Here is a 27,647-nt window from a genome sequence, read left to right as displayed (position 1 = left end):
GAACTTTTCGGAAATTTTCCTTCCGATTTGAATATCATGATATAGTGTGCACGTGTCTTTTACTTTTTCTCAGTTAGTTGGAATTCAATTTAGGGTTAGTATCACGAAAAATCTCGAATGGGTACACTCGTGATAAATTTACCCCAAATTATTTTTTTGACTACGAAAAATCCCAAATTAATATATACGTGACAAATTTACCCCAAACCGATACACTTGTGATAAAGTTATCCTCCGTTAGTTTTCATTAAATTGTACCGTTAAATTGCTGAGTTGTATGACACGTGGCGGTTGACGAGTATATGAGTTTAAGATTTTTACCTTCCGTTTGTCATAAGTGTATCAATTTGAGATTTTTTGAGGTATTAATTTAATTTAACGAAAATTAACGGAGAGTAAATTTGCCACAGGTATACCAGTTTGAAAATTTTTCTGATAAAAAGAAAATAGACTCGGGTAAATTTGTCACATGCGTACCAATTTGTGATTTTTTGTGATCAAAAAAATAGTTGGAGAAAATTTGTTAGAATTGTATCGGTTTGGGATTTTTCGTGGTATTAACCCTTTAATTTAACATCATAGTTTTTGTTCTCAATCGTGTGGCGAGCACTAATATGGGAGTACTCTTTTTGAAGACCACGGATTTATAACCATAATCAATTATATACTCTTTCGCAATTGCCTTCAATTTATTCGCCTTAGAAATGGCGTCTTTGATTTAAAACCACCTAAAAGCAACCCGTGATGTAAAACATTTTAATTATAGTTGGTTTTAGACGGTATTTTCAAATTGGGATGGCCTCAATTAATCAATAATAAATTGACTCCTATTTTTTTTTTTTACCTTAGAGTTCAACTACGCGCATATAAAGCATGAACATCGTGGATGGTGGTGAAGATAGTATCACAATCTTGTAAGTCAAAATTGCCTTTAGTACTTGGAAGAACCGAATTCACGATTCTTCAAAGAGCAATTTGTTTGAAATACATTATGAACTTGTTCTCACGTAACTTAAGATTGTGAAGAGGTGGTAGTACTATCTATCATGTTGTGCTCTGTCCTCCTTGTTATATGTTATACTAGAGTATGACATTGTGTTTTGCATGAAAGGTCTAACCGATACGTGTTATTACTAGAAAGAATGCTTCATATACTCGCATATGTTCCTGAAATTGGTCTCATAATCTTAATTTAATTAAAAAAAATCGGTTGCCCTATCATTTATGAGTCTCTCTTTTGGCTGGGGATATGATATCATTTCTCACCCTTTACAAAAAAAAAACATGGAAAGGGGAGGAAAGAGAGAGTCCGCTAAAACTTTCTCCAACCTTTGAATTTATGAATGTAGGATACTAGTTCAGCAGAGTCCCCACTCAAGCTCTCCAACCACGTTTGACATTGCTCTTGCCTAAGTTGCATAACTGAGTTGGCTGTAACCCTGTTACCCATCATAAGTAAACAAACTCTTTGTGTTGCGCTGCTAGCCAGGATACTTGTTACGCATCATGTGCAGTGACCACAGAAGAACCTATAAGCAAAGTGACAATATCTTATAGGTCGCTTGATAAACATCTCTTCATTCTGCTTTCAGACTCTCTCAATAGATAGGGAAAGAGGAAATTAAAAGAGTTGCCACTGCGATTAATCTCATGTCGCTAGGTCAACACCGCATGTCAGAGAATCTAAGTCCACAGTCCAACGCAGTGCCGCATCACCGATATAGATTGTTGTGACAATTACAAAATATTCATGCAGTTAAACTTCCCTTAAATCTCATAAACGGGATTCATTCAAGAAGTTTGTATGCAATTGTGCAGAAGCCCATTAAAGTGCTGCAATACACTCGATCTCAATCCTTGCATTCAGCGGCAGAGCAGCAACCTGATATGTTGAGCGAGCTGGGGCAGGTGCCGGAAAATCTGCAAGATAAAGACATCCAGTCACTTTAAAGGTGTCTAACATTGAGTATTGAAGAATCTAACTTGATAGACAGGATAGATAAATCCTTTTGTTCCAAGCATCCGCCGGTCAATTATCAATCTATTTTGCATCGAGCTATCCCAGTTCATAAGTTCTATCGCAATCCACAATGTGTTACTGTATTCCTGTTGAATGCCAAGGTGAAAACGAGACAACCCACATGTGTGTGCTCAGATAATCGTGTGCTTGGTCAAAACACCATTCTGAAAAATCTCTTACTATGTTCTTCAGCTAATGAAGATATTCTAACTTTTTACATTTCTTTAAGTATTGAACTAATGCCATTAGACCATATGACTTAATAATTTCATATGCCTCGCATCAAGGAACCAAAAGACATATATTTGTGTCCCCAATTGGCTACACTAGTCCAGAACTCACATTTTGCATAGATCTCATTCACTTTTTTGAAGTCTTGCAAGTCAGCCAGCCTGCAAAAAGGGATTGGCAAATCCAATTTCTTTAAGTCTGTTTCAACCTTACAAAAAATAAATTCAGCAGTCCAGCAAAAACTATGATTTCTTACATAATCGTTGTCTTGACCACAGAAGAATAGCTGGCACCCCCAGCTTTCAGTATTTCCCCCATGTTTTTGAGAAGCTACGCAATTTCAGAATACCACCTTTGTTAGCAAACTAACAAATCAAGTGCATCTAAGCAATGGTAAATTCTACTCAGCAGAGAGCAATAATGAGAAAATATTGCGTGGTCTGACATGCCATGTAGACTATAGACCACTCCACTCTTTGATTGCCATGTGTCCAAATTGGGCCCACTTTTCACATTTTTCTCTTCCCTCCTTTGCCCCTCTCTTTCTCTCTCTTCCCGCTCCATTACCCTCTCTTACCCCTCTGTTACTTCTTCTTCCTTCTGCACCATACCATAAATCAGGCAATGCTTGCACTCCATTAACAAGCACCCCAAACAAAGATGTGGACAGAAAGATGACCGAATTTACACAGAAAATTCACAAGCAAAACCCCTTGAGCTTTTACAGTTCATTAGGAATCAAAGTCGAAATTAAAGCTTAATTAAATTTCTTTTCCAGCCCTCTATTTCTTCTGCAGACAAATCTCAAGGTAAATGCATGAAACTAAATGAGAAATCAAAACCTGCTTCAAGTTGCAGAAACCTTCATAAACTCACACCCAACCTCAAAAAACACGAACACCTCCACCTCATAGAAAGGGGTGGGCTCCTTGAGGCCGAAGAACAGGTGAGCCGTCCAACTTTGACTCCATGAGTGAGAGGAGAGAGAGATAGTAACAGAGCAGAGCTTGGGTAACAGAGGAGAGAATAAAATTGAAATGATGGGTTCCACTTGGACATGTGGCAACCAATTAATGAAGTGGTTTATAGCCTACGTAGCATGTCAGGCACATCCAATATTTTCTCAGCAATAATTCATAGGAGCCAGATAGATCGAACCCTGTGCCCATTATTGTCACTATTGAAATAACAAACAGGAATATACTTTCCAAGCACACCAAGCATCCAAAAACAGCATCCTCTACATAATGGATGAATTGCTTAATAAATCATCATATCTTTCTCTCGGAGATAGAATGGTTATTGAAGTCCCAATGCAGGTAGGTCATGTATCTTACCTGTTCTGTCTGGTCTTCCACACTGTCAGAGATAAATTGTCCAGTCTGCATCAGTATATCCAACATACAACGTTACACTTGGATATTTCATGCAATTTTTAGGCAGAAAGCTCTGTTTAGTGTGACATTATATGGCCATGATCATACTAAAGGAATTGATGATGCATAAAATAATACTTGAACTGCTTACCTCTGGAACGAGACCAAGAACACCAGATACAAACAGAAGGTTGTTGGCTTTGATAGCCTGTGAGTAGGGTCCTAAAGCAGCTGGAGCTTTGTCTGTTTGAACAGCTTCCTTTAAACCTAAAAAAAAATTAATTGCTCCGGTTAGGGACTCCCACTATATCTGATACAACAGTAAAATATAGTAAAGCTAAGTCTCTCTTGTCTGTCCCCTTGATTTGATGATTTTGGTACTGGAGTTGCGAAATTAAATGAGTAAGCTTTATTGAGATGGCAGACACTAAAAGGCCATCCAGTACTGTGACCATCATCAGGTGGCATCTGTAAGCAGTTTCTTAGCCTTTTGCCAATTCACATCTGACATCAAGTCCCAAAAGCAAAAGCTCAACAACACATACAAAATTCAAACTCTTTGCAAGTCCAACTGTAAGACCATTGATTATAAGCATTCTTACACAGTGAAAATTGAGGTGTCAATTTGTCATGTAACTCTAAGATCTCAAAGGTTTGAAAGCATGTCAGAGAAACTTGGGTCTCAATCACCCATTTCAATTTGACTAATGAGTTGCCAAGTAAACTGACAACTCCAATTTTGCGAATTTCCTGAAACCATATCCTTAAGCATTTGCATCAAGAACGGATTCCGCAATTCACACTCCAGTGCCTACTAATGAAACGAGCAGCTAAATACACAAACGACAGAGGGACAATCCACGCCAATGCCATCCCTTTAGCCAAAAACAACCGCAAAAAGCTTGCAAAGCAGATCAAGTTAGAAGGTAATGGACTTTCGGAGGAAGCTGTAAGCATAAAATTCAGAAACAAATTGACTCCATATCGATCAAAACGCACGTCACGAAGCATAACACCCAAATTCTAGCATCCTTAACATAAAAAAAGGTAGAATAGAAGAAGGTTTCGACTCAATGGCATCAATCACTGACGGAATCAACACAAAAAAGTCAAAAATTTGACTTGGATTACTTCTCTCTAGGCGATGTATGGTGGGATAAGACAAACCGGCAGCGAGATACATTGACAGAGAGGAACAAGGAAAAGAGGGGACTCACGAGCATCAGTCGAAATGCCCAAGCAAGCAAACGGTGCGGTCCGTCGCCCCGAAGACGACGACGATCGCCACAAGCTCGTGCCGACCGCGGAGGCGCAACTGACGCCCATGGCCAAAGGGCACCGGGCCCGCAGTGCCCTCATGTCGATCGGCGGCGCATGGAACGCTCTTGAAGCAAGCCACGACATTCTCTCTCTCGCGGGAGCTTGGTGCTTGGTTGGTACTTGGTGGGAGTGAAGAGCAGTCAGGGTCGCAGTAGAAAAATGGTGGACAAACGTTTTGCTTTTGACCTTTTTTCTGTATTCTGTGTCTCTGAGTATTTTTTGACGTTGCTCGTTGACTATAAATGGGCTTTGGCTTATTGGGCCGTAGATGAATTGGGTTGGAGCAGCCCATATTGAATGCTCGGTAGGCTTTTTGTTCAACCCAAATTGTCTCTCTTTTGATTTTTCGTATTTTGTTTATCCAGCTACTTTGATCGAATTTAAGTGGAAAATGTCTTAATGATTTCTTTTGGTTGGTGTGCAGATGACCAACTAAAATCACCATGTCTCAAACGGAATAAGAGGCTCTGTTACGAGAGGGAGAAGAGGACCCAGCAAAAGATAGAAAGAGAAGGAGTAGAAGGCCATTAGAAAAAGGAAGAAAGTAGAAATAGTAATGTAAAAGGCAATAATTTCTTGACATTGTTGCTTAGTTTGCATCTAAAATTAAAAGGCAACGTTGCAGAAAACGGAGAAGCTGGTCATAAGGTTCCAAACAACACTTTTTGTGGTTAACAATGGTCCGTTACTCATGCAAAGAGCGACGGACTGTAATGTTGGCATTTTCGTTATCGGAATGGGAGGCATAGTCCCTAATAATACAGCTATAAGTTGATGCATCTTAATACAGTACTTGTAGATTTCTTGGAGAATCTCTTTTAGATGCACTCGGTTTTGTCCATCTCCTCCTTGATTCAAAGAGCTTTTGATTTTATTGTATAATTGTCAAGTAACACTCCTAGTCAATTTTCACACGTCATATCGATTCCTTGGAGATTCTCCTTTGCATTTACTAAATTTTGTCCACTTCTTTGGTCCGATGAACTATATTTTTTTTGTGTAATGATTACGAAGTATCTAGAGTCAATTTTCACGCATAAGAATGAGCTTATTTAAAAAGATTCATTAGACTACCTTCTTATGACCCAAGAACATGGGATCTTACTATTTGTGATTGGTAAAAGTTACTGGCCTTCTTCTTTTTTTTTTTTTGGGTTACTTCCATAGCACATAGCTTTCTTGTTAATGTCTGAACACAAAAGAGCTTTGACCATTTTTGAGGGAAACTAAATCTCTTATTCTAAGCATCAAATTTGCGGAAATATGCCTAAAACACCGAAAATTTGAATCACTGATCAAATGATACATCACACAAGGGATGTACCATTATATCCACAAATTAGATGTTACACTTGCAGTTTCAAGAACCCAGGCTTCAATCATGCCTTGGATTAAATTAATTATTATTTGATCTATTAAAGTAAAGAGATAAGATTTCTTAGAGATAAGATTTCTTGAAGATAAAGTTTCTTAACTAGTCCAATATGGGACCGAATAGTCATAGGCCGAGTTTGTAACCTTATCTGTGAGTTAAACATTATCCATAACGAGAGGTAAGGTTACAAACTCTATAAATAGAGCTCAAATCCCTTATTTAAACCTTAATGCTCACATAAACTCATATAAAGAATCGCCACAAAACGTGATAGATGTGAGTAGTCTCTTGAACATTGGAACGTCAATATTCCGCATCAAAAACGATGTATGCCAAATCAGGTACGTATATTCTTCTGTTCCATTATTGTGATTGGTGCACCTAATCTTGGTGATCTTAGAGTGCTGCTTAAGGTTATAATCATAGCTTACAGTCACTGCTCTTAGATTAAGAGCTTGCTTCTCGAACTCGTATTATTTAATGATTTGAGATCGCATTCGACCTATGAAGTCGGTCCATGTCTTCGTGTCCTACAATGCAGATTGCGTTACAAAGCATATGAAAGTTAGCTCAGCAAAGTCAAGTTATTCGTTAACTCTATATCCTGTGCCTAATGTGTAGTCTCCCAAGCATTTCGCAAATCAACTTCTTGATGTTGCAGTGCGCGCATATATTACAAGTTGTCGAAAGAAGACCTCTCAAATCTCCTCGCGACTCGGAACTCAAAAGTTATTCAAGAAACAGTCGGCGTTCTCGTGTTCACATATATCGTCTCTGCACATAGGGCACGAGCCTTGCCGGACGAGCCATGCGTCCAAGCACTCCAAATGGAAAATATGCCCGCACTTTGGAAGCCTTCTTCCAGTTTCTCCTTCCTGGAAGTCCTGAAGAAGCAAAAAGCCATGCACTCATTAGTTAAAGTACCAGGATGCTACCGCTTGTGCAAGCATGCACACCAGAGCTTCCATGGTCTTTCCTAGTAATCAAAAACACTGAGACCGCCATGTTAGAAAGAAGAGAAACGCTATCTACATTAGGACTAATTCACAAGTCGGTATATCAAGTGGCGTGGCAAACTGTATTGAGCATTGCATATGTTGTGAGGAATACGATAAATAGACAGAACAAGAAAATAAATCAACACCGGATGTACATGGTTCGGTCGCAAAGACCTACGTCCACGGGGAGAGCAGTAACAAATTTCACTATAGCTCAAACGATACATGAAGATTACAGATCAAACTCGAGTAACTCAAACACTCTCAGTGTTTCCCATGCCCTAATTATATCAAATAACACACACGGTGTTTAGCCCCCAATTCCTCGCGAAATAATCTCGCAAAAGAAAAATAACACAAACCTTGATACAAGATTTCTATTGGCTTCAACACTTAGAACTAGATGATGGAGAAAATCCTCTATCAAGTGCTCGTACGTCGGCACTTCAACGATGATCTTCGGCCAAGACGATCACTTGCTATTATATATGCAAGCAGGACGCAAAACAACTTCTGCATGATAGAGTACGTATCTTTTTTTTCTTTCTTTATCCTTTCCTTTTAATTATTTGAACAAGTCCTTATCCTTTCTTAACTGAGTCAATAATCCCCAAATCAAAGTCCACTTGGGCTTTCTATTGAAAAACCACATAATCAAAACCAAATACGAGACCGCATCGTGTAAAGTCCCTCGCCAAATCCAACAAGAATATATCCTTTTCGTTTTGGTTTGGATTCTCTTGATTTTGTACATCCACAGAAGTTCGGCCTTTATTTTTTCTGCAATTCATATATTCGTTTTAGGATCAAACTCGAGACATATTTTAACAGCATATGACCCATTTTTTTAAATGGTCATCTAGAACCTATCACATTACTCAAGGATGCCAACTTCATGAACCAGTCTCGGTATAATTAGAAGGAACTAGGTAGGTGAATCCAATTACCAATGTAGCAGTTAATTTGTACTTGGACTACAGCCAAACTCTAAATTAATTCCCTTTGGTGATTTTCCTCCTTCAGTTATAAAACTCCAGGGATACTTTAAGGGATTATGAGGGTTTTCAAGCTGAAGTTCACCTGGAGGCAGATTGAGCAGCAGGGTCCATCAACAGATTTCTTGGCCATCTTGCTAGACTGGAAATGGTATTCAGGAAGCCTCTGAATACAATTCAGGGACAGCCCTTTATCTTCTGCAGTGTCATAAATGTCTGAAATCTCCCTATAAGGTGTTTCCAGATTGCTCACCTGCATTCCCACAAATTCATTTCGCATTTCGTTAGGATTTTCGTTCAAAAGAAGACAAAGTGCATTAGGATCTGATCATTTAATGTGAGTCGTAATTATCTGCTAGATGAATCAGTCAATTATCTGGTAAAAACAGCTGCTGGGGTTGGGTTACTTGCCTGCCATTGATAGGCTTTGAGCACTGCAGGGCCTACCCATTCCATGAATACTTTCCCATCCACTAAGCTGCACAGGAGCGCAACCTGCAAAAAGAAGTGAACTTGAGAAAACATTACATTTGATGTTTTTGTTTCTGCCTCAGAAAAGAAGAAGAAAAAGAGAATCCTTGAACTTGGAGAATTATAGAGTTGTCAGGATCCAAAACGAAAATCCTCGTACGAACCAACCAATCGTTAAGCTTTGAATCTCCACATAGAAATGCTGCCAATACTTCGTTTTTCGGATTTCATTTGTTGCGGGTCAAATAAGTGTTTTCCTTACCTCTTATACCAAATACTACGCCTTTATATTCGACAAAGAAAATATCTAGAATGAGAAATATCAAGTCAGAGTCAGTTTGTACCTATCCCGTCAGAAAACAGGAGGAGAGTAAAGTTAGGCTTCATTCGGCAAGACATTTATGAAGTCAGGAACAAAGTCTCGCCACAAGCATATGCGACAAAAGGGTATACGAATCACGTGAACAACCTTAAATAATTCTATGGTCTATATAAGCCAAGAAATGATCGTTTATGTAACAAAAGAAAACAAAAGGTTGCAGCTAAAGTTAGAACCTTAGAAAGTGACTCCCCATCTACCATAAGCTCCAGCAACTGAACCGCAGTGACAGCCCCAGCCACTGCCCCAATTCCTGCTCCTCTCACGAACCCCGTCTCCGTCGTCTGTCCCTTTAGCGCTCCTGTGATTATTCCGACAATAGCTCCACCTAAAGAAGTTAGCACATGCCCCGTAAGTGTTGTGTGATATAGTAATCAAAGCCCTAGTTGTGAAGGCAATAAGTTGGCCATATTGCCAAGGCTTCGTGCCGAGCCGACTTACCGAGGAATTATCGTGTAGACCCGGTCTATCGCTCGGAGGGAAAGCAGACCGGTCGCAAGGAGACTATCGTGTGTGAAATTCGTAGTTTCGCTTGTTTCATTAACTGCGATAAACTGAGTTTATTTGCATTAACTCTTTTCTAGTTAGAAGTTAGGAATAGTGTTTGAGCCTCTTATTGTCCCACCATCCCTCTAGCGCGAAACAGCAAGACTGTAAATTCCACCTAAGTGAATTTAATTCGTCTTTTTAACTGGTGAGGGCAGATGACACCCAGTGAACCAATAAATAAGGACTGGCGATGGTAAAACTGCAAAGCATTTTTGAAAAAGGTACCGCCTGCTCTGGCTGATAATATTGGGAAATTAGGGACAGAGTGTTACTAGGATGCAATAATGTGATGATGCTTCTCTGTACCAGGAACTTGCATTGAATTGGAAAGAGGGAATGATGACTCTGTTGTACTTGGTTTTTGGGCCAGCACATGCAAGCAGTTGCATGACAGCATTCGGATCAGCTCAAAGCTCAAGGCTCAACACAATAAACTACTTCTCTAGTATTTGCATTATGGTGTTGCAGGTTGGTTGATGGCCTCCTAGGGAGTTTGAGTTCGCTCTGTGGTCTCTCTGAACTGAAGTTCAGTGCTAGCAAAAAGTTGTGGAAAGCTAAATTTATGCATGACTTGGCCTGGCAAGTACTTAAAAACAAGCTGCAAAAGTGTTGGGGAAAGTGGAAGATAGAACTCACCAAAAGCAAAAGCGCAGGTGAAAGCAGCAAGTAAAGCTCTCTTCAAGAATCTGCAGAAACACTCAGTTCTTGAAGCGCCAGCTCCGTCACCCACCCACAAAGAAGCAGCAGGTAGTTCCTTGAGCCTGAGCTGAACATGTTTCAGCACTCCACAGACCCACCTCTTCATCGTCATCCTCAAACTCGAGACTGGCTGGAGGGGATCAGCCCAGAGCTGCGTCGAGGTGAGTCTTGAAACAGAACACTCTCTTGAATAGCACAGAGAGAGAGAGAGAGAGGGAGAGAGGCTGCCTAGGGAATGTATGAAGTAATAAGAGCGCATTTAAAGGAGGAGGGAAGGAGGGAGAGAGGGAGAGAGATTAATGTCAAGCAGCATTTAAGAGGGCAAGATGAGAGCCACCTCACTTATGGTCACCACACTACAGGGATACATTGCAGGTACATGCACGAGTCTACATGAAAGGGAGATATGGCTACTTGAGATGAAGAAAACCATATATAGTATTACAACTAGGTGTTGAAGAAAGTGATTTGTGCTCACATACTTGAATAGTGGATGATGCAACTTGTGTCTCTATTGGGCAAAATCCAATCGTCGACCACAAATCGGTAATGGACGCAAGTCGTGTTCGCATGTATATCTTGGTTCAAATACTGATGATCATGTGTTCAAATTTTAGCTATCGCTATCAAACTTATAAGCTAACAATAAATTGACTTATACTTTACTCCATGCACATGAAAGCATGTACATTAATGGATGATTGGTGAAGACAGTGTCGCAATCTTGCTGGGGAGATATTTGCGTTTAGTACTTGGAAAGACCCCAATACACGAAACTTCAAGGAGCATCTAGTTGCAAAACATCGCAGCAGTAACGCAAGTGTGTTCCCCTTATGATTCCACTTTTTCTCATAGTAAGATTGGCCCCCGGCGTCTATGTTAACGATTTTAAGTCAAAATTGATCGGATTGACTAAATTGATACAAATGTAAGAGGTTTAGAACTAAAATGATACAATTGAAAGATTTAACACTGAATTAGTACCAATGCAATTGATTTAGGATTTTTGCGGTACTTTTCTCAATTTTGTAATTTTGACAAAAAAAAAAGACAAAAGAATAAGGAAAGCATGAGAAACCCTAAGGCTCTCTTTCTCAGGATCATTGAATTCGATAGTACGTCATCTTTGTGAACGATCTTCCAAGTTGTGCATGCATGACGCTTGTTCAACAGGACTCGTCAATCTTTTTCGAAGTTGGGCTAGAACAAAGTCCAAGAATAAGACTTTAAAAGGGGGGGAAATTGTAATAGTAAGAAAAAGTAGCAGAAAAGAAAGAAACACAAAAAAATAATAATAATAAACAAAGAGTTAGTTTTATACTCGTGAGGTCCAAACGTATACTTGTTATATTATTCTTACAGGAGAAGTGTCAAAAAGTCCTAAACCTATTGTATTAGTAGCAATTCAGTCCTAAACCTTTTTTTTTGTGCCAATTCAGTCATAAACCTTTTGCATTGGTGCCAATTAAGTCATAAACATTTTATTGATGCTAATTTGGTCCTAAACCTTCTGTATTATTGCCAATTCGATCATAAATCTTTCATATTTATACCAATTGAGTTAATCCGGTCAATTTTGATGGAAAATCGCTGATGTCGACATCGATTGTCCTAGATGACATGGCTAGCATTAACTTGGACATTTTTTAATATCATTTTTTTAAGCATTTTTTTTGTTTTTTTTTCAAAATTATTTTTAAAAATTATTTAAAATATCAAAAAAAATTTAAAAAATATCCACGTTAGCGCCAACCGTGCCATGTAGGATAATTGACGTCTATGCCAGTGATTTCCAATAAAAGTTGGCCAAATTGACTCAATTGGCATAAATACAAAATTTTTAGGACTAAATTGGCACTATTGTAAAAGGTTTAGGACTGAATTGGCACTAATAAAAAGTTTATGACTTAAATGGCATAAATACAAAAGGTTTAGGATTGAATTGGCACTAATGCAATAAATTTATGACTTTTTTGACACTTTTCCCTTATTGTTACTGTTGGTTTAAGACATGAATTTCGGTAAGAGAAATAACATAGAACTATAACGACATAAATATTATCGCCAATCAAACTCCACTGCAGCTTGCGTAGAGCTTTATTCAAAGCAGATTAGAATCCCATCATGTGGATGCAATTCACCGATTAATAGAAGACACAGGGCACGAATCCTAGCACATGTACGATGTATTGGATACACTCTTGCATATGGTGAATGTTGATCGCTATCGTCTAGATACTTCATAAAATTCCTGGCAATTGCCATGAATCCAAGCACGTGTATCTTTCTTAGAGAAACAACACACATGTTGATACTAACGTAAAGTCTTCGTTATCATTACCAAATGTAGCAGGTTTATTAGGGTGTGTATGGTAATGCTCCAGAAACGCATATGGTAAAAAATTATTCTCAAAGTGTTCCTGGAACACTTTTCAGAAAAAAGAACACTTTTAGAGAAAAAAAAAAAAAAAAACAAAAAATATTTGTTTCTGTGTTCCTGGAACACTCTTTAAAAAAAAAATTTGGAACACGTTTTAGAAAAACTTTTCAATGCTATAGGAACACTTTTGAAGACACCATTAGCTGCTCCCTTACACTCTCTTTTGAAGACGCTAGCAACTCCTCCCTCTATTCCTTGACAGCCGATGCTATTCCTCGACCAGGTGAAGGCGCCGCTCCTCTAGTGAGTCTCTGCCGCTTCATCCTCTTCTTGTTTATCTTCTTGGCAACGTGGCACCTAACACCGGGTGAGCTCGCACGAGCACGGGGTCAGCCTCGCACTTGCCGCGCGGAGCCGAGCCCCGCCCGGATCTAGGCGGGGCTCGCCCGGGAGACCCACCCGGGGGTCGGCCGAGCGCTTGCCATGTGAACCGAGCCGAGCCGAGCCTTGCCATCGCTGGCCGAGCTTCGACCTTGGCCATTGTTGTTTACTTATTCTTTGGCTTTTAACATGTCCTTGAGAACTGTCTATGGCCATTGTTGTTTACTTGTTCTTTGGCTTTTCTTTGTTTTTGGTTTGTGTGGCTTGGTATGTTATACTTGCCCTTCATTGGTTTGGCATGCCCGTGCAATCCATCTTACTTATGTTTGATCAACGTGGTTTTGATTTGCCATGGGCTCTCACATTGCTCTCATGTTCTTTTCTCGCTCCATTGGCTTCTCCCCTCTGCATCCGTTGATCTCGTAATAAAAAAAGCTAACTTTTGATGCGTATATGAGGTTCCTCGTATGATCTTTGCCACGAGGGTTTTTGTTTTCAACTCTATTGGGTAATGTGATGGATGACTGCAACTAGTATTAACTGGACATGTCAAATATATTTTCCTTGCACATGCTCAAGTAGTCAAATGCTTACATGATTTTTCCTTCTTCTTTTTTGATGAAAACTTGAGTGAATGTGGCTAATCAAAGATACAGATCTTATGATTCTTATTTCCTTGATTCTTGGTTTCTTCATCGGTGCTGGAGGATATGCCAACAACTTAAATAAGAAGGCAGTTACTTTACTAGCACTTTACTTAAATTCTCAGTTCATGCTACAGCATAGGACTTATTGCAAGAAAGTATCTCTGTTTGTTTTGAAAACTCTTGTAACGTTGCATTGAAAGTGTTTTGGTAGTTCATATGAGCATAAGTTCATTGTTTATTCATGCCGATAATAGTGCACTTTTGTTGATTGAACTTCCGATTGCATTGTTAATATGATGATGCATTAGTCAACAACAAGATCGCATCCCAAAAAGAGACATCCTTAGCGAAATGGACTGAAACTTCCACCGACTTGTTTGTGAGTTTGATAGTACAAGAGGTAAAAAAGGAAACCGCACCTCTTGTACTTTCAATAAAGCGGGGTGGAAAAATATAACGACCACATTCAATAACAAGATGGAAGTCTAATATACCCAAAGACAACCGAGAAATAAGGCGAACCAGCCGAGAGCACAGCATGATAGTTTCAAGAAGCTTGTTTCACAATCCGGATTTTGTTGGGACAATGTCAATAAAAGAGTGACCGTCAATGATCCAAGCATATGGGAAGTTCACGTCAAGGTATCATTTTATCATTTTTAGACCATTATACCTGTAAGTTTTAAAATGTTTGATTAAGTTATTAATGTACGCTATCTATTATGAAAATTGCAAGATAATAGTGAGTGGGCGAAGTTCAAGAAAGATGGGTTTCCTTTCTATCCTGATTTATGCATTGTATTTGGTGATACGGATGCTACTGGGGAGCAAGCAATAGGAAGTTGGCACAATTTGACACTGTCAAATGACGAGGACAATTGCGAAGATGATGGTAATGATTTTCTAGAGGGTTTTAGTGATCACCATCTTGATGAGAAAGGTTTCACACCTGGCAATCCTAGTACTCCAGTTAATGATAAGCACAACTTGGATAGGACTCTGAATGCCAAGAGAAGAAGAAAGAGTAGCCAGTACAATTTAATCACGACTTACAAAGCCATTGAAGATATGATCAAGTCCTCCTCGACCACCTCACAGCCACCCGTGAACTCATATTCCGTAGCTGCTGTGGTGAATATCCTACTTGCCATACCCGAGTTGGACGATAGTCTTTACGCTAAAGGAGTAAACAAAGCATGTGTTAGTACTGAATTGAGGGAGGCTTTCATCACAAATACCTCCGAAAGGAGAAATGCACTTCTCCAAAATTTTTAGTAGATGTTGGGAAATGTATTGTGGATTATGCATTGTTCGGTTTCATTTCATTTTGTGACTCATCTCGTCGATTGTTGTTTGGTTTTAAGGGTATTAATGTTGATACTCTTCTGTTTGTATTAGCTATGACTATTGTAGATTGTGTGAAATTTATGTTTTTTTCCAAGTACCTATATTAATGTCATTGTATTTGTGTGATGGTATAGGTGCAATGGAAGAGGAATCAAGTGTTGTGTCTATTGGACGGTTAGCTCCAGTTGAAACATGCTTGAATGAGTTTCATATTAAGATAATACGTTCATGGTTCTACACTCGGATGCTGGACAAGTGCTTGCATATGAAAGAACCATGTAGGGACGGTAAACAATCGGGAGCCGAATGGATAAACGAGATTATTCGTGGATACTCGGATAAAATATACAAGGCCTTTAGGTTAAAAAGACATGTTTTTTTTTAAATCTATGTGATTTAATGATAGAAAAGGGTTGGTTGAAAAATAGTCAATATATTAAGGTAGATAAACAACTCGGTATTTTCTTGTTGATGGTTGGTCATAAGAGCTCTATGAGAACTTTATGCTAGAGATTCCAACATTCCCCACAAACAATTAGCAATTATTTTATTGTAGTGTTGAAAGCAATGATAAAACTTTCAAATGAAGTCATCAAAGCACCATCTTTTGATGTTGTCCTGGAGGAGATTATGCTGGATCCTAACTACTCGCGCTATTTTAAGGTATGTTTTCAATATTAAGTTTACATCATCAAATACTTGTAATTGATAATCTTGTATAACACTATACTTTTGTAAAATCACGGGGTTGCATAGGTGCTATTGATGGTACGCATATTAGTGTTGTTGTGCCTGTGTCGAAGCAAGTTTCATATAGAAATAGGAAAGGCACCACCACCCGTAATGTGCTATGTGCCTGTTCCTTTGACATGAAATTTACGTATGTGTATGCTGGATGCGAAGGATCGGCCAACGATTGTGGAGTGCTCTCGATTTCACTCGAGAATCCCGAATAGAATTTTCCTCGATTACCACTAGGTATTTTCTTTGTCTATCAGTAGTAGTTTGCTTATAATCATATCGCAATTGCATAACAAATCTATATTGTACCTTGTTGTAGGCAAATACTACATGGTAGATTCTGGTTATGCAGCGCTTCCAGGATTTTTAGCGACATTTAAAGGTGAACGGTATCATTTAAATGATTATAGAGGGAGAGGGAGATGGGTTATAACAGCAAGAGAAATGTTCAACCATAAGCACTTTTCACTTCGGAACGTAATTGAGAGAGCATTTCGATTACTGAAGAAACGATTATTTATATTACAACACATGCTTTCCTTTCCAATTCGGAAGCAAGCCTTCATTATGACGGTATGTTGTGCTCTTCATAATTATATTCGCGACTAAAATAGGATGGATAGAAACTTTTCCGAAGATGGTGATCCCGACTATGCATATGGGTCTACAAAAGAAGAGGTTGCTGATGATATATCGGATGTGCGAGCAAGTAAGATGAACATGTTTAGGAAAAGTATTACAAATAAAATGGCAAGTGACTACAATATGCCTGGAATTCCATGACCTTGTATTTTTCAATTATGTAATCATATTTGTAACTACTTGGGAACATTTATGTATGGCTCGTAATTGTATTTTTTCCTATATATGGAAAACATATTTGATGTTCTCATTGTTTAATTTCAATTTGTTTTCGCTTTCAATTTTTTTTTATAGTTGATATCGTCCATATTGTAATTTGATAAATCGCGCATAAACTATTTATACATATATTGGTCTAATTTGATTTAGTAAATTGAACAAATAAGATGTAGTTCGATTTAGTAAGTTAAAAAGATAAAGACATTTTAATTTTAATATATATTTAGTCGCCTTAATTAAATGAAAAAAATTAAGAACTGATTTTTTTTGCGCTTACCAAACGAGTTTACGTTTTTTTTTTTACCTGGGAACGAAAACTTAATCCAGTTGCCAAACGCGTTTCTTTTCTTTTTTTGTTCCGAGAACATAATTTTTTTGCAGTTACCAAACGCGTTTCTGTTTCCAAAAATCGTTACCGGGAACAGAAACAGAAAAAAGTGTTTTTGTTCCAAAAGTTGTTCCGGAAATAGAAACGTTACCATACACAGTCTTAGATGCCAACACAATATTCATTTATTTTGTGAAGCATGTAATTTCAAAAACTCATCATAATCCTTCATTCAAAATATCAATAAAGATGTACTAAAGCCATCTTAAAAATAGATTTGGTAAAGCGCAAAATAGAACTAATATTTCTCATAAATAATGTATGCTTAAGAGTTATAGATTTGCTGAAATGAAAAATAAAAGGGTTAATACCATGAAAAACCTTAAACTGGTACACATGTGACAACTTTAGCCCATAATATTTTTTTGACCACGAAAAATTCCAAATTAGTATACCCGTGACAAAGTTACCCTAAACTATTTTTTTGACCACCAAAAATCATAAACCGATATATCTCATACAAATTTATCCTAAACTAATTCTTTTGACCATGAAATACCCTAAATTGGTATACCTCCGACAAATTTACCCTCCATCAAATTGAGTTAATATCACGAAAAATCCTAAATTGATAAACCCGTGACAAACAAAGAGTAAAAACCCCAAACTAGTATACCAGTCAACCGCCACGTGTCACCAACTCAGCAATTTGACAATTGAATTTAACGAAAACTAATAGATGGTACATTTGTCACAAGCGTGGCAGTTTGGGGTAAATTTGTTACAAGTATACCGGTTTGTGATTTTTTGTGGTTAAAAAAATAGTTTGGGGTAAATGTGTCACAAGTATACTAGTTTAAGATTTTCCTTGGTATTAACCCAAAATAAAACCAATAGGTACATAAACAATTATGCATAACAATTTTAAATTTGCTAAAATGCAAATTTGAATCGACACATACACAAGCAATATATGCTTGAAAAAAAAAATAGAATTTCCAATAAATTTATTTTGTCCGCGCTCTTTCTCCTTTGCTTTTACAATCTACATCAGATTCAACATCACGATCAGAAGCCACATTATAAAGAGATAATTATCCGCCTCAATAAGCTTTTTTCATTTGCATCTAAAACATTCTAAAGGCGGATACATGACTTGTCGCCTTTACTCCCGTTCCTAATTGTATTCTACTTGGATGTGAATTTGCAACATATTTGTATGTATCTCTAATTTTACCCTAAAATTTCTCCTATGTCATTATCGTTTTCGAATGTTGTGTTGGAACATATTTGTATCTGTCTTTAATTTTACCCTAAAATTTCTCCTATGTCATTATCATTTTAAGTACACTTTCAATCTGTACATAATGGTGAGAAACAAATGAAGCACTTAACCATGATGTCTAATAAAGCGTTCTTAGTGATTGAGAAACTTAGCTCAATTTCTGGATAGACCCCCCAAAAAGGGCAAATTCGTCTCTATAAACGTAGGCAGACCAAATCAAGCGACACACAACAATGTAATAGAAAACGTGATAAATGTGTGGATCAATGTGTGCGGTGGGTGAGGGTCGAAGAGATAAGCGTGTACAAGGAGAACTACTACAAACCAGGGGCTGTCATGGTGGTTCCGAGTTTTCTCTATGGGCTGGATGGAATGAAGCCGAATCTGCTTTGATGAGGAGTCATAATTGAAGCCTTTCTCGATACTTTCCTTGTATACATGGCCAATCCTCCTCCACTCCTGTACATATGCACTTGCTGAATTCCATATAGCTGTGAAAGATTGTGTAGACAATGCACATAATATGCCAATAAGCATTGCGGCCCTACTAGTAAAGAGATTGGGGGGACACTAGTATCATAGGTGTGAAGTTCGAGGCAGAGCAAAAGTCAGAGAGATGAGAGTTAGAGATACAGACCAAACAAAAAATAAAATAAAATACACATAATACACTGCAAAACGGTTGCCAACTTGACTTCCTATGCTTGCACCAAAGTACCACGCTCATAAAATTTTTTTAGTTAGATCATAGTTTAGGTTATTCATTGTGTAAAAGAGGACTATACTGTCACCTTTATGTGGTCTACATGTGTCTATACTGCAAGTTAGTCAATCACCTAATTAGACTCTGTCGCATGTCAATTTTTCAATTGTAAGACCGTGGAAGTCGTACTTTGCACTGTCGATAGACTTAGTAAAACTCCAAGTTTCTTTTATCACTTCCTTTCCTTTAGCTAAAAACACTTCATCCATTGTTCTCTAGCTGGTTAGTCCATTTGTGTCTGAGCTTTAATGACGCTTTTGTTGTCAAAGACGAGATTGACTATCGTTTCTCCAAGGTACAGAAACATAGATGCAATTAACAACTTGTTATCATAATTTGCCAAGGTTAGAACAAAATTAAATTGACGATGTAATGACTATTAGACAAACTACTATGCATCAATCTCCTAATGATGGCCCAAAAGAGAGCTTAGGTTTGTTTCCGTATGTCTCCTTTCAATTTTTCGCTTCAAAATTCAGAAACCGAAAATATATATGCATTCGGAATACGGAAAAAAAAAAAGGATAGATGTGTAACGGACTAATTATGTCCATATTCAAAATTGTTGAGATTTGATTATGTTTGATCCTTGCTTGGTCCGAATGTAAGAATAACTGACCACTTCTGCACAGTCGTGTGAACGAGCCATTTGATGATTGTTTGCCTCAACGGAACAAAAAAAGAAAAAAAAAACCGCCCTTTATTTGCTGTGAAAGAGATTAATGAGTTTTATCTAGAAAAAAAGTGCTAGGATTTTTCCTTAACCCAGGTATTCAATGAAACTCATCAAGTAATTTTCCCTTCTTTTGACTATTCCATGTACAATAGAAATATAATATTGATTCTAAGTATACATTTACTAATAGTCCACGTGATGTAGTGGATCAATTAGTTTTAAATCAGTGTGATAAAAGTAATTATGTTTGAATTTTTTAGATACGTAACTAAATTTAGAAAGTTTTACAACTGAGAGTTCTTTTCAATTAACACAAAAACATATCCACAATAATTACAAAAAAAGTCCTAAACCTATTGTAGGGGTGACAAATCTATCCTAAATCTTTAAAGAATTTCCACTACAGTCCTTCCGGCCAATTCTAGCCGGAAATTGTTGACGTGAACGAAGAGCGTCCTACTCAATTGGAGCTCATGTGGATAATTTTTGAAATATTTTAGCAATTTTCTCTGACTTTTTTTTTCCTTTTTTCCATTTTTCTTCTATTTCCTCTCTCTCTCTCTCTCTCTCTCTCTCTCTCTCTCTCTCTTTATTTGACTAAGGGCCAGCGAGGACGGCCAGCGTTCTCGTCAACTATTTTCAATCAAAATTGGCTGAATGGACTGAATTGGTACCAATACAAAAAAGTTTATGACTTTTTTGGTACTTTTCCTAAAGCGGTCCTTAAAATTGATTTGGTAAAGTGGAAGATAGTATTGATATATACATAAGCAATCTATGCTTAAGAGTTATAAATTTGCTAAAATGCAAAGTAAAATCGATACATACATAATAATCTGAGATTTGTTAATTTGCAAAATTGAATCGACATATACACAAGCACTGTATGCTTATTTTTTATTTTTTTTGAATTTCTAATAGATTTATTTTGTTCGCACTTTTTCTCCTATGCTTTTACAATCTGCACCTGGATCCAACATTACCAAAAAGGCCATCATAGAGACATAATTATCTGCCTCTATAAGCTTTTATTCTCCGCCTCTAAAACATTCTAAAGGCAGACACATTTGTATCTGTCTCTAATTTTACCCTAAAGTTTCTCCATGTCATCATTGTTTGTGAATCTTGTACTAGAATTACTCGCGCCTAAAGCAAACATGACTCGGCCTCACAGAAATCAGCTGTGTGCAAGGATATTATCTCAGTAATCTCAACCATCAAAACATTAGATATGTGAAGCCTAGACCGAATATTTTTTTGCCTCGATCTTCATCTTTTATGCCTTGATCGTTTTGTCTTTTATGCATCTTCCATCATGACCTGTTACGATTAGGACGGTTACACTTATCGAGCCATACCAAATTGTCGAGTAAAAGGCAAAAAGCTTGCGTGTGAGCGAGCCACATGACTCAACCTCACGCGAGCGAGTTTTACCCACACACAGAGTTGCATGTAGTTTCTTATAGCCAAATTTGTCATATGCGCGGGTACATAATTTTTCCTTCTTTTTGGCCAGAGTACTGGTATACAACTTTGGTCCATTCAATCTGGCATACACATTTGAGCCATAGCACTTCTATGTCCCCAACCCATCAAAAAGTACACTTCCAATCTGAATTCATGGTAATTGAGAGACACGGCTCGATTCGTGGACAGACCCCAAAAGGGCAAATTCGACTCTATCAACGTAGGCAGACCGAATTCTTGCAACGTACAACAATGTAATAAAAAATCACGATACAAAAGGTGGATCAATGTATGTGGTGGGTCCAAGAGATAAGCGCTAAAAGCCTGGGGCTGCTATGGTGGTTCCGAGCTTTTTCTATGGGCTGGATGGATGTATGCACCAAATCTGCGTGATGAAGTCAATAATTGAAAGCCCTTCATTTCTCGATACTTGTCTCGTATGCTTGGCCAATCCTCCTCCACTTGTGTAAATGGATACTTGCTCAATCCCTTTTAGCTGTCAAAGATTGTGCAATCAACACACATAATACTAATACTCTGCAATAACCGCTGCCGGCTTGACTTTCGATGCTTGCACCAAGGTACCATGCTCATAATTTTTTTTTTAACCCGTGGCGATCTATCTTATTCTCTTCGAATTTGGTCTGTCATTTTATGTTGTTTTCGCACGTCAGAGAGGATTATAATGACCCTGTTATATAAAATTTTCAGATTATTGATTGTGTAAAAGTAAACTACACTGTCATTTGTGAGTGGGCCACATGTATCTATATCTAGCTGGTTAATTATTTAACTGAATTGTTTTACATTCTTTCTGCATGTTTAATTTACCAACTTCAAAAGGGGAATATAAATTGCATAGAATGCATCGAATGTGCGAAATGGGGGCATAACAAGATGGTGAAAGGCAAGCATGTTCCAAACACATCCCAATTACTTTCTCTAGCGAATTAAGCGATATGTAATCTTCTTCATTCCCCAAGGTAAAGGGTTTTCTCGCAAAAGGTACGATAGTCGAAGGAACGGAGGCATTCATTTATTTTTTCCCAAATACTATAGGTTATCTGTTGTTAATCCCCTTCGAGCGGAGTTTCATTTATTTATCCTTGTCGGGAACCATCCTATATCGGGGCCAAACGGACGTAATATCAGCAGCAACACGAGGTGAGAAAATTGTTAAAAATTTCTTGCTTGAACTAGCATCATTCTTTGAGTATTTCTTTGCATTGAACTCAAACTTTAATTCAAGTGTCTTAAGATGATAAAGAGCGTTCGATTTGCTATCCTATGCCTTTATTTCATGTATAGCCCAATTGAGACTGTATATTCATTTCTTAAACCCTATTGGAGATCATTGCCCATTCCAAGAAGAAGAAGACAGCACCATTCCTCAAGTAGGATGAACTAAAGATGAACCAGAAACACAAGAATTCTCAAATTCATTGAGTCTGCTAGATCATCTAGTGCATAGAATAATAGATGGATGGCGAAAGTTGAAAAAATGTTGTAAGTCTAGAAAAAATAGTATTCAGACTTAGAGGATCATGAAAAAGCAGTGTGCCCGACAAAAGTAAGGCCAATGCTCGTCAAAATTTATGTCAGACTTCTTGTAAAGAAAATGCGAGATCCAATCCCCAATCAATTTTGGTGCTAATGTAGATACATCAGCAATTTTGTATAGAGTTTTTGTATAGAATTCTTGTTCATTAGGATTCCATGGCGGTGAAGGTGAGCTTGGAGAATAGTGGATTTAAGACCAATGTCCAATCCGATCTAATTCGTTGTTGTACCCCCAACCGTGTCTCGGGATTTTTCATTCGGATTGTATTAATACCCGACAAGTTTTGGGTTTTCCTTTATCGTTTTAGAATAGCCCATTATTTCATTTCATTTATTGTTTATTTACCGCTTTTTATTGTTATTTTTCTGTTCTAGACTCAAATAAAATAGAATGGCGTGAAAACGACACCTACAAAAACCCAATGTATGAACGTTTAGCATGGTGAAAAAACAAATTATGAGTCAAAAAGGGAATTAACCATATTTCATGTGATCACTCTTAGGCAAAAACAACCAATTAGGTACTAAAAGAACGTTAATAGAAATATCAGAATAAGCAAGTCCCTAAACTTAGAACTCTGGATCCAACAAAAAAAAAAACAAAAGAAAAGAACTTAGAACTCTGGTTGAGTAGGGACTAAGACAGTCCTCCTCCATCTTGATTGGATTCTATAATTGACCCCCAAAAAAGGTTAGTAGAGACTCCAAAAGAACTTTGTTTAAAACGAAATGTCTCAACCATTGCCATAAGTATGGGGCTTTGGAAGTGCCCCTGTCCATGAAAAGTCGAGCTTTTCAAATCACTTTAACAATCTTTTAGGTTGTTTTCTTGATTTGGTTGGTATCCGCACTCATGAACAAGTACCTTGAGACGTATCCATCCGGAACATGAAAGCAACTACGCCTTTCCCTCAACCCCCAACCCTCCAAGTACAAATCGTGACAAGTTGGAAAATATTTTATTAAAAGTGATTGCTTGTATTGTTTATGATCCATTTGTTTGAAGAAAATTCATCTCTGGGAAATGGTTTTCCAACTTTCCAATATTGGGATGACAAAAAACTAAACGTTATCCTTAGACTGAAAACAATACGTTTAGACTTGAGAAAATGACTTCTTCTTCTGACAAGAAGGAAATCGCTTCCATAAACCACCAAACAAATGAAAACTATCTATTTTCCTTCCAAATAATTTCCACGAAAAATATTTTCTTTTATCATGAAATTTTCAGTGAAATAAGATGTTTGTGATGTGATTGAGATTATGAAATTGGATGTCAAATATTTCACTTCGTTTACCAAACTCTTGCAAAAGTCAAATGCATAAAATGTGCTAAAGTCTCTTTTACTACTTACAGAACATTTATCTTTTATTCAGAAAAAGAAAATCTTATCTCATTAAATTAGACGCGCTAAATATCCGAAGTCTATTTTAGTCTAATATACCACATTGAATTGCTCCAACGACCATAAGAAGGTTATTTTCTAATAGAATTGTTTATTTGTTGCCAACTAGAATTCAAATTATTTTCCTCATTTATTTCGTTCATATCCACATTATTGTTTCAACTTCATTTCATTATATCAAATATAGCCCAAGCAAGCATTTATATTCATCCTAGCACCAATGTGCGATATGTGCACTAGTCATGTATTCATAGAAATCGAAAGACTATGATAAACAGTTAGATCAATGTATGTGGTCGTCCAAGAGATGACATATATGTACAAGGTGAATAGCTAAAAACCCATATGGAACCAAAGCTGATTAATGAAAGAGTCATTAGTACTCGCTCAATTACATATTCGTGTGAAACATTGTGCAGTTAATATACATAATGCACTCAAATACCAGCCGCCAATTTGAATTTTTTATGCTGCTCGTAATTTTATTCAGGCCTTCTCTGTCTTATTTAAACAATTATCTAACGCGGTGATTATAATCCTCTCTTAATCAATCCATGAAGCCCAGGCAACTTCCAATTCGCAGGCCAATCAGATTAAAAAACCAGCCCTTGAGCTCGGAGAAGGGAGAGATAAGAGGGCCTTTATTTTAGAAAATGCCATGCCGCTGCGCATTTAACCATTTACGGATTGACTTATGACAAAGTATTATCATTAAATAAAATATTTTGGAAAAGCTGACCTCGAAGCCTCGGTAGCACACCCAGGGGCTAGCGAAGCAAAATCCGCCTCACACGATTTATGTCCTTCCCTTAAGACTGTCCAGTTTGATTAATAAAAAATGCTAACATGGCTTTTTATATTATTTTTTTTCCTTTCTCCTACGTGGCGTTAAACTTAACTAAAGCACTAAAACGACTTTGTTTTTATCCGAATCCTAATTTATGCATCAAATCTTAATTAATTAGGTTTTAAAAAAAAATAATGATAAATGCACTAGAAGTCTTAAAATTAAAACTTTCAAAAAATACAATCAAATCCTTTAACTTGTTACAAAAGTGCATTTGAGTTCTAAAACTTTCTAAAAGTGCAATTAATGGCGAGACTTGATTGGATCAATTTGATAAGTTTTAAGACCTGATTGCACATTTTGATAGTTTATGACTTGATTACACTTTCGTGACAAGTTTATGAAGTTGATTGTACTTTTGGAAAGTTTTAGGACTTCTGCACTTACAAAAAAAAAAGACAAATTAAAAGAAAGGCTAAAAGTTAAAAAAATACACACACAAAGAGGGAAAAAAATGCGGCGGAAGGAGGACAAGGCGTCCCTTTTTCTTTTTCTTTTTGGAAAAACTTTTAGTTATTTTATATTTAATCTAATTTAACTGAAATATAGGTAAAAAAAAATTGAGACTTTGATTAAAACGACGTTGTTTTAATGCTTTATTAACCCTAACGTCACGTAGGAGAGTGAAAATAAAAAAAAATCATGTTAACCTTTTTGTTATCAAATTGGGGGAATTAACAAAATGACTTAATCACGTAAATTTGACAAATTTTTAGATTTGATTGCACTTTTTAAAATTCTTAGGACTCGATTACATTTAGAGACAAGTTTTCGGACTTCTACTATAGTTTTTGGGTTAATACCATAAAATTCTTAAATTATGCTCACTATGACACAAATATCCCGAACTTTTTTCCATAAATAACTCAAATCCTCGAACTTATATCATTGTGACAAATATGCCCCGGATGAAACTGAAATAGAATATATATATATATATATATATATATATATATATAAATAACGTATATAAATTTAGATTTCTTAGGGACACAAATAAAGTTGAGAGTATTTGTGCAGTAAGTTTTTGGGTTTTTGTTGATGAAAAAAGAGTTTGGAGCATGGTTGGGGGTTTTTTTTTATGGTATTTGTTTTTCTCTAAGAGATTTTTTTTTTTTTTTGGTCGAACTCAGAGAATATACACACTGAACAAAGAGGGAAAAAAAAATCGACCAAAAGAAAAAGAACAATGAGGAAAAAAAGCTCCTTTCAGGGACAATACCCTTGCACTGCGTTTGATAGTCCGGATTTGAGTTTGGATAAGATAAGGAAATGTTCTATCCAGTGTTCGGGGACATCTTTTGGACCGAATAAACACGGATATATGCCGGATAAGAAGTTCAGATTTTTGGTGGGGTAAATCCGGATTGGATAAAAAAATTAAAAATAACTTAACATTTTTTCCAACCATGAAACGATGGAGTTCGGCTTGGCCAGCCACCAAGATTCGCTAGCATAAATTGAGGGTATGCCACGATTTAACATAAAGTTTTCCTAGTATACAAAACTATCCTCGGCCACATAACAATCCAAATTCGTAGCCCAACTATGCTTTGGGGACAACTGGGCTTTCATCTTCCAAACACTGTTTAGCCTACCAATTAGGCCCGAGAGAAGAGCTTTACTAAGTACACTGCATTTTATTTTATTTTTTCCATTACCAAACAGTAAACCAAAACCTTGAGCTAGTTACTTTCGCACGGCCCAAAACCGAATTCAACATCGGCTTATTTTGTTTGGAATGATATTAAAGATACGGAAAATTCCAAATAAAAGCCTAAAGTACTATTGTTTTCTCGAATAAGGGCCTGAATTGCTTTAAAAAAAAGGCATAACCAAGGGCATTCTTGTCATTTTTTTATTTTATTTTTTCTCCCTTTTTTTTTCTTTGTTGCAGCCAATGAGGGTGACCCGCCCACCCCTCCCTAGTAACCGGTATGGACGGCTACTGACAAAAAGGAAGGAAAAAAAAAAGAGAAAGAAAAAAAAGAAAAAAAAAAAAATCAAACAGTAAATGGCGAACATGCCATTAGTCAGGCCTTTTTATGAAACAATGATGACACTTTGAGCCATTATTTGAAATAAAATCCACTTCATGTCCATAGTTAAAAAATTTTCTTAAAGATATTAAGACTAATTTATAAAGTTGGTTCTCGGAATGACATGATATGCTATACATACTTACATTCACTAGCAATCATTTTTATAATATTTTGCCTAAGTAAAATTTAGACCCTCGATTATTCTTACGATAAACTGCTTCTCTCTCTCTCTCTCTCTCTCTTTTTCAATTTTCCTTCCAGTATTGAATCCCAAGCTCCAAAATCAATTGGTTTAGTATTTTCGTTATGATGGGTGCCTGTCTGTTAACTTTTCTCAATTACTTGGAATTTAGTTTAACATCCTTGTTCGTGCAATTAATCATTTGTACGTTGGATTCCAGTATAGAGGTACTCTTTTTGAAGATCGTGGATAAATAAGTATAATGAATTATCCACTTTTTTCACGATTGCGTGTACTTTCTTCACCTTAGATATGTTGTCTT

General features: G+C 37.0%; 3 protein-coding genes across 4 annotated transcripts; 1 reads left to right on the top strand and 2 right to left on the bottom strand.

Moving 5' to 3' along the window:
• Positions 1 to 1,637: 1,637 nt before the first annotated feature.
• Positions 1,638 to 27,384, bottom strand: LOC115749998 (reactive Intermediate Deaminase A, chloroplastic). 2 transcript variants are annotated; one of them, XM_030687072.2, is made up of 7 exons: positions 27,363 to 27,384; positions 4,845 to 5,038; positions 3,779 to 3,894; positions 3,589 to 3,633; positions 2,508 to 2,581; positions 2,363 to 2,412; positions 1,638 to 1,920 (listed from the first exon to the last, which is right to left on the bottom strand). In XM_030687072.2, exons 2-7 carry the CDS (start codon positions 5,029 to 5,031, stop codon positions 1,826 to 1,828), a joined length of 567 nt encoding a protein of 188 aa, XP_030542932.1. In that variant the 5' UTR covers positions 5,032 to 5,038; positions 27,363 to 27,384; the 3' UTR covers positions 1,638 to 1,825. The 2 variants fall into 2 exon arrangements, with proteins under 2 accessions (XP_030542932.1, XP_048130335.1); XM_048274378.1 differs by lacking the exon at positions 27,363 to 27,384 and adding an exon at positions 20,385 to 20,403 and having other exon boundaries at positions 4,845 to 5,041.
• LOC115749997 (NEP1-interacting protein-like 1) lies at positions 6,761 to 10,751 on the bottom strand. Its single transcript, XM_030687071.2, has 5 exons — positions 10,351 to 10,751; positions 9,342 to 9,493; positions 8,727 to 8,810; positions 8,401 to 8,568; positions 6,761 to 7,206 (listed from the first exon to the last, which is right to left on the bottom strand). The coding sequence occupies exons 1-5, from the start codon at positions 10,670 to 10,672 to the stop codon at positions 7,045 to 7,047; spliced, it is 888 nt and encodes a 295-aa protein (XP_030542931.1). The 5' UTR covers positions 10,673 to 10,751; the 3' UTR covers positions 6,761 to 7,044.
• LOC125313919 lies at positions 14,445 to 16,692 on the top strand. The gene is made up of 4 exons (XM_048275133.1): positions 14,445 to 14,463; positions 14,558 to 14,887; positions 15,303 to 15,528; positions 16,524 to 16,692. Exons 1-4 carry the CDS (start codon positions 14,445 to 14,447, stop codon positions 16,690 to 16,692), a joined length of 744 nt encoding a protein of 247 aa, XP_048131090.1.
• Positions 27,385 to 27,647: the final 263 nt, after the last annotated feature.

Source organism: Rhodamnia argentea, chromosome 2 (genome assembly GCF_020921035.1).
Source record: "Rhodamnia argentea isolate NSW1041297 chromosome 2, ASM2092103v1, whole genome shotgun sequence".
Lineage (NCBI taxonomy): Eukaryota > Viridiplantae > Streptophyta > Magnoliopsida > Myrtales > Myrtaceae > Rhodamnia > Rhodamnia argentea.
Note: the sequence above shows the minus strand (reverse complement) of the source record. Positions and strands in the feature narration are given on the sequence as shown.

Excerpts from the sequence above, each read along its gene's own strand:
- LOC115749998 (XM_030687072.2), bottom strand. The coding sequence starts at position 5,031 with ATGTCGTGGCTTGCTTCAAGAGCGTTCCATGCGCCGCCGATCGACATG. Across the intron at positions 2,582-3,588 it reads TGGAAGACCAGACAGAACAG|CTTCTCAAAAACATGGGGGA; the intron begins GTAAGATACATG and ends GAAATTGCGTAG. Across the intron at positions 2,413-2,507 it reads GTGGTCAAGACAACGATTAT|GCTGGCTGACTTGCAAGACT; the intron begins GTAAGAAATCAT and ends CCCTTTTTGCAG.
- LOC115749997 (XM_030687071.2), bottom strand. The coding sequence starts at position 10,672 with ATGCGCTCTTATTACTTCATACATTCCCTAGGCAGCCTCTCTCCCTCT. Across the intron at positions 8,569-8,726 it reads TCAAAGCCTATCAATGGCAG|GTGAGCAATCTGGAAACACC; the intron begins GCAAGTAACCCA and ends GTGGGAATGCAG. Across the intron at positions 7,207-8,400 it reads GCTGCTCAATCTGCCTCCAG|GACTTCCAGGAAGGAGAAAC; the intron begins GTGAACTTCAGC and ends TTGCTTCTTCAG.
- LOC125313919 (XM_048275133.1), top strand. Across the intron at positions 14,888-15,302 it reads GACTTACAAAGCCATTGAAG|GTGCAATGGAAGAGGAATCA; the intron begins ATATGATCAAGT and ends GTGATGGTATAG. Across the intron at positions 15,529-16,523 it reads AAAATATACAAGGCCTTTAG|GATGGATAGAAACTTTTCCG; the intron begins GTTAAAAAGACA and ends CGACTAAAATAG.